Source organism: the organism of the source record quoted next, unplaced genomic scaffold (genome assembly GCF_019419815.1).
Source record: "Pyrus x bretschneideri cultivar Hongxiangsu unplaced genomic scaffold, Pyrus_bretschneideri_v1 Contig271, whole genome shotgun sequence".
NCBI classification, from domain to species: Eukaryota; Viridiplantae; Streptophyta; class Magnoliopsida; order Rosales; family Rosaceae; genus Pyrus; species Pyrus x bretschneideri.
Window position 1 is genome coordinate 24,674 of NW_025999581.1, and position 6,614 is coordinate 31,287.

Here is a 6,614-nt window from a genome sequence, read left to right on the forward strand (position 1 = left end):
AAATTGAGAAGCTTGGATGAAACATATGCAAGATGTTACATAGGGGTGGGTTCAAAAAACCGAAAACCAAACCGAACTGAAACTGAAAAAATTGGACCAAACAAAAAAATCGAACCGAAAAAAATCAAACCGAACCGAATCTGGTTGGTTTGGTTGGTTTCTGAGTTTCAAAAACCGAACTAAACTGAACCAAACTGAAACGTTGTAAAAAACGACGTATTTTTTATTTAGTAATAGAAACGGCATGTCGTTCTGAAAGTTTGTATTTGTATTGGTCGACGACGTCGTGCAGTGACTTCAGTCTGACACCTTAAAGCTAAACATCGATCCTTCATTCACTCTGAGCCTCCTCTTTCTCTCTCTTGATCTTCAATCACTTTATCAAAGTCTCTGTCTCTCACTCTCTCAAACTCTCTGGGCGCCATCCTCTTCGGATTTGCTTGGTGGTTCATTTATGCTGCCTCTCCTGTTTCTTCATCATTTTCGTCGGTATAATGTCCGGCCTAACCCTAAGCCACGTCGAGCTCGAGATTCTGCAGTGCAGTGGTTCCCTCACTGAGAAGAAACAAGCAGGTTCGTTCGCCTCCATCTCGTTTCTCGTTGATTCCTGAATTTTGTTTCGTCTCGCTCGTAGTTCACTGAATTTTTTTGAAATTTGTGTGGTTTTTTTTCTTTCATCTGTTATATTTCCGGTGGTTTAGAAGCAGCATCAGTTGCTCGTCACTTTGCTACTAAGTAATGCGGCTGCTAAGGAGGCGAGTGGCACTCTAATTTTAAGAATAGCAATGGTTTTCGTTGTCAATCGTTTTCTTTCATATTATATTTGGTTTTGCCAAAATTAAATTGAATCTGGTATAAGAATATTGATGTTATTCAATGCAGAATGTGTATCCAATTGAAAGTTCTCATTTACCATTTAAAGTTTGAAGATTCAATGGTAGCTATTAACTTTGATGCTTGCAATCTGCAGGCTCTTTCGATATATTTACATAAAATTTTCAATAAGTATGTTGCTAAAATTCTCTCTGTGACTTTTGTCCTATTTTTGGGAGAGGTGTGTTGTATCCTAATTTTCCGATGATTTAGCTCTTTGGTTTTGACATTTACACTCGGCAATAAGCTTGTTTTCTCTGGAAGATGTCTAAATGGCTGCAAGCTTTGTTTTCTTAGGATTTCTTTTTTTTTTTTTGTTGAAGACGACAAAAAAAAAAACCAAACCGAAAAAAACCCAAAAAAATTGGACTGAACTGAAATTTTGGTTCAACTTCGGTTTTGGCAAAAAAGCGAACCGTTTCGAACCGAACCCACCCCTAGTGTCACATGTGTATTGTTGAACCGTAAAGCTATTAAGAGGCAGCACAGGATCAAGCTTGGCAAGAAGTTATGACTACTGAGATCGAAATGATTGAGAAAAAAATTTCATATAGCAGCTAGCAGAGAGACCTGCTGATAAGCCTGTCAAAGGAATAAACTTGATGCTTAGAACTAGCTCAATTTGGATGGAATTGTCCAAAAGCAGAAGGCTAGGCTTGTTGCAAAAGGTTATGCACAAAAGCTTGGTATGAAACCTTTGCCCTAGTGGCAAGGTTAGACATAATTCGAAGTCTCATTGCTCTTACAACACAAAAAAGATGGAAGCTAGTTCAATTAGTTGTAAAATCACAAGTCCTAAATGGTTTTCTATAAAAGGAAGTGTACACTGAGCAACCTGAAGGTTTTGAATTGAAGAATGCTATCACAAGGTTTACAAGTTGAGGAAAGCATTATATGGCTTAAAACAGGCTCCTAGAGCCTGGTACAGTGAGATTGATACGTACTCGATTAATTGTAAGTTCAAGAAAAGCACTAGTGAGGCTACACTAAACACAAGATTTAATGAAGAATATGGATTGATCATTGTGCCACTGTATGTGGATGATATTGTATACACCAGTGAATTTAAAAGAGAGATAATGCAGAAATATGACATGTTTGACTTATGGGTGCTTCACTTCTTGGGAATGGGAATTCTGCAAACTAATAAGGGTGTGTTCATTCATCAAAGCAAGTATGCAAAGTCATTCCCGGTGAAATTTGGTCTTGCAGACTGCAAACCTGTGTCAATTCCATTGTCTGCAGAAGAAAAACTCAAGAAAGTTGATGGAATTGAATTGGTTGATGAAAGCATGTACATGAAGATTGTAGGGAGCTTTTTGTATTTGACAGCAACTATACCAGATTTGATGTATGCTGCCAGTTTATTGTCAAGGTTCATGAATAGTCCCATAAAGAAACATTTTGGAGTTGTAAAGAGAGTCTTGAGATATATGCAGAGTACAATAAGCTATGAGATTGATTATGTAAAAGACAAAGAAGCAACACTTATGGGATCTTATGATGTTAACTGGGTAGGTAGTGAAGATGATAGTAGAAGCACCTCAGGCTATGCCTTCAGTTTTGGAAGTGGTGTCTTATCCTGGGCCCCTGTGAAGCAAAACACAGCTGTTTTATCAACTGTAGAAGCTGAGTATGTCTTTGCAGTAAAGGCCACAACTTAGTCTATTTGGTTATGGTTTGTGCTTGATGATTTTGGGGAGATGTAAATTGATACAACCCATTTGTTATGTGATAACATATCTGCAATTTCTATGGTGAAGAATCCTATCTTCCACCATAAAACTAGACAGATAAATAGGGAGCATCATTTTATTAGGGAAACATTACAGGAATGAGTGATTGATATGAAGTTCTGTAGAAGTGAAAGAACAACTTGCAGATATCTTTACTAAAGCCAAAGTATATTCAAAAGCCCAATCATTATATATTCGTACCAAACCAAAATTAAATTCATGCATAGAGTGCAAAACAAGAGGTATGCAAATTCACAATCATGTCACGTAAAAAAATATGGCAATATATAGGGAGTGTTTTGGCCAAAATGGTCATTGAGATTTGCATAACTCATCGCTTTGGTCTCTGAGATTTGAAATCAATAGAAGTGGTCCCTGAGTTTGTTCATCATCAATTATTTTGGTCATTCCATGAAAAAATATATTAAATAAAGATCAAAATGATAAAAATACCCTCAAATTAATAAACAGTGGGCCAAATGATTTGACAAAATTTGAGGGTGTTTTTGTCATTTTAGCCTTATTTAATGGAGATTTTTCATGGAATGACCGAAGTGATTGATGGTGGACAAACTCAGAAACTGCTTCTATTGATTTCAAATCTCAAAAACCAAAGTGATGAGTTATGCAAATATCAAAGACCATTTTGGCTAAAAAGCCTATATAGGGAAATACCCCGAAATGGGACAATTTCTTAATCTTGGGATAGAAGCAGGACATTTCGGATATGCACATGGCATGCACACACCATGCACAACAATCAAACAGAAATATGATTTTTCCTACACCTTGAAATGACCAAATTGTCCTCCCATATAAGTGGGTCATCCATAAATTTCAGCCTTCATTTCTCATTTTGTAGAGAGAGAAACAAAGAAAATCTCTCTTGCCCAGTTCCAATTTGAAGAACCCTAACCCACCGATCTTCTTCATCCAAGAGCTCTCTCTCTAACCCACCCATCTTCTTCATCCAAGCTTTCTCTCTCTCTCTCTCTCCATTCTCTGCATTTCAAGTATGCACAAGAGCTATCTCTCTACATTTCGAATGTTCACAAGAGCTATCCTTTTTATTTATAGGTTTTGTGAACTGGGTTTGCTTAAGTTTGCTTTTTGATTGATGGATTTTTGGAGTTGAAGTAATTGATTTGGTGTTTCTTGGAGGAGACCCAAATCCTTCAATTTTTATTTTTTATTTTTATCATCTCTCTGATTTATATTTATATGGGTTTTCATTTCTTCTATCTTCTCCCTCCCTCTGCTCCCTCTCTCGATCCAAATTTACAAGAATGAAAATAGGGTTTGACTTTTGCTGCAATTAAATGAAAAAAACGTATTAAAGGTCAATTGCCTTTTGGAGAAAGATAGATTTGAGAGAAAAGAGAAATCATAGTGGAAAGAAGGAAGAGAGAAGGATGGACGAAATTGTTTTGCGTACTCATTCGCTTTCTTCATATTAAGCTCGTTATACATTGTATGTACACGACATGCACATCTTATGCTCATAGATCTAAGATCAACCCAAAAACCTATAACTCACAACTCTCTCTTTGAAATCAGAAAAATAACGCAATTAGATAAATGACCTTAAACTTTATATGAAGAATCAAAGATTCATTAATTTGAATTTGGTATCAATTTGATTGGGTTCAAATATTTCAAGGATTTGAAAAATTGGAATTTGAATGGGCATGAAAGAACCCAACTAAATCAAAGGAAATTGTTTCACGAACTTGTTCGCTTTTTTAGTATTTGCATGGCCTACCTTTGAATCAAAGGAAAAAGTAGTAAGCTACATTAATGTGAAGAGTATCAAAGACGTAAATACACACCAATACACTATATGCACATAATATGTACAGTATATGCACATGATATACACAGAGCGGGAGAAAATTTAACGGCAATATATTGGTATAGTGGATACAATTAAAACATAATTGTTACGTATATAAGGTTACAGTGACAGTTTGAAAAGTCTTGTTATGTATATCAACCACCATTTAACCATGCACGTGGAAATCACGATACACATTGTCGTTATTTCATGGACACGCATGACCCTAAACGTCCTCTAAGCATTTTGTTTTTTAATTTTTTTTTTCGCCGGCCGACTAGGTTGTGGTCATACTCGCTAAATTGCGAGGCACAACATACGTGCATCATAATTAGTGAACATTCCCGCTTCTTATATTAAGTTGAAGCCATGCACAGAAAAATTTTCACAAATTTCTGCAATTGGACACTTGAACCAAAAATAGTTCCATCCCAGTTTTCTAGCATGTCAAAATTTGAAATTTATTCCACAACCCATACACCCCAACATGAAACACCAACCCTAATTTAACTTCTAAGCATTAATTCATCTTACAAACAACCCATTTGTTCCATAAATCATTGATGAAGGAATTTGGAACTAAACACCGCATGCCGATGCTTTAGTCATCGGAAAAATGGAACTTTTCGGCCAAAATAGAAAATATGGTACAAAATCCAGCTCATTCTTCTCACCTATCTGTCTCATCCCCTTGTTCGAAATCAGAGGCATGAGGTCAACCCAAAACCCAGTTCACGCTTCTTGCCTCTTTTTGGACTTCACTCTCTTTGAAATCGAAGCTCGGAGATCTGAGCTCAACCCAGAGCTCACAGAGCTTTCTTGACATCCCTCTCTTCCAAATGAGAACAGTGATGCAATGGACAGATGATTTTTAGTATTTATATGTGGGTATTCTAATAATTTTGGTTTTGTGCATGGTGTGCATGGTCGATTTGTCCTATTTCTGTCCCAAAATTAAGAAATTGTCCCATTTTGGGGTATTTCGCTAGTATATATTTCGAACATTCGAAAAATCTATGCTAAGCCCATACCAAACCAAGTTATTATCTTGTTAGGCTATAGCGAAACAAAGTAATAATATTAATACATTAACATGTTAATTCGAATCATGCCAAGCTACTCTTCACCCGACATGCTTAAGTGGGCCCAAGCCATATAACAAAGCTTGTCGAGTGGGTTGTGGTGTGGGCGGTTGCGAAAGTTTATTGGGCTTATGTGGAATTAAAGCTTATGGAGATTTTAAGCTACTTGGTAGCACCAAAATCCGAGCTTGCAACTTTAATCTCAAGTGGGAAGGCAACGAGAGATGATTCCCTACTTTTTTTCGTACAAACCGACTCAAATACTTCAAATCCAACCAGATTCAAAATCTAGTTTGCCTAGATTCTTGCATTGATAGAGTCTAATCTTAAGTTGTTCACAGTATTTTAACGTGTTGGAAGAACCTTACCATTTTAGCTCACGTATGAAACCAAAGGAGAAAACGGAGAAGAGTGTAGGCATAGATGTAGCTTTGTTATGGGATTTTAATGCATAAAGGTACCATTTGGTACGTGGGACGGGACAGAACGGAGTAGAACGAGACATTTCGTCCCACGTTTAGTGCGCCTAAAACAGGTGAAACATGTTGTTCCACGAAACGAGTTTTGAGTGAATTTTTGTTCCACCTCATCCCTTGAAACGACTCGTTCCACATCCGTTGAACACAAAATTATAACATTTTAAGAACCAAAAGCCCTGCCCCCCATCTCTCTCTGTGTCTCTTCCCTTTCTCTTCCCCGAGTGAGAGAGCATTTGATTGATCACTACCAGTCCGCCAACACCATTTCCTACACTAGCTACATGGGGAGCTACAGAAACGATGGCCGTGGCGGGGACCAAAGCGGCACCAAAAATGGCGACCCTAGCGATGCCCCGGTCGACAGAGGCATCGACTTTGCCAACTACTTCTACACCTACGCCTTCCTCTACCACCAAAAAGAGATGCTCTCCGATCGAGTCTACATGGACGCTTACTACAACACCGTTTTCAAGAACAAGCACCACTTCCATGGCAAGGTACAACATCTCACGAGCTCACTACTTAATTACTCTTTTGCCCCCTATTTCATTGCTGTAAGAAACAAAAAGAACGAAACTTTACTTGAAAAAGTTATACATTTTACCATTTG

General features: G+C 37.5%; 1 protein-coding gene across 1 annotated transcript; it reads left to right on the top strand.

Annotated features, from left to right (window-relative positions):
• The first annotated feature begins 494 nt into the window (after positions 1-494).
• LOC125479078 (uncharacterized mitochondrial protein AtMg00810-like) lies at positions 495-2,537 on the top strand. Its single transcript, XM_048588107.1, has 2 exons — positions 495-573; positions 1,729-2,537. Exons 1-2 carry the CDS (start codon positions 495-497, stop codon positions 2,535-2,537), a joined length of 888 nt encoding a protein of 295 aa, XP_048444064.1.
• Positions 2,538-6,614: the final 4,077 nt, after the last annotated feature.

Excerpts from the sequence above, each read along its gene's own strand:
- LOC125479078 (XM_048588107.1), top strand. The coding sequence starts at position 495 with ATGTCCGGCCTAACCCTAAGCCACGTCGAGCTCGAGATTCTGCAGTGC. Across the intron at positions 574-1,728 it reads CACTGAGAAGAAACAAGCAG|AATGCTATCACAAGGTTTAC; the intron begins GTTCGTTCGCCT and ends TTTGAATTGAAG.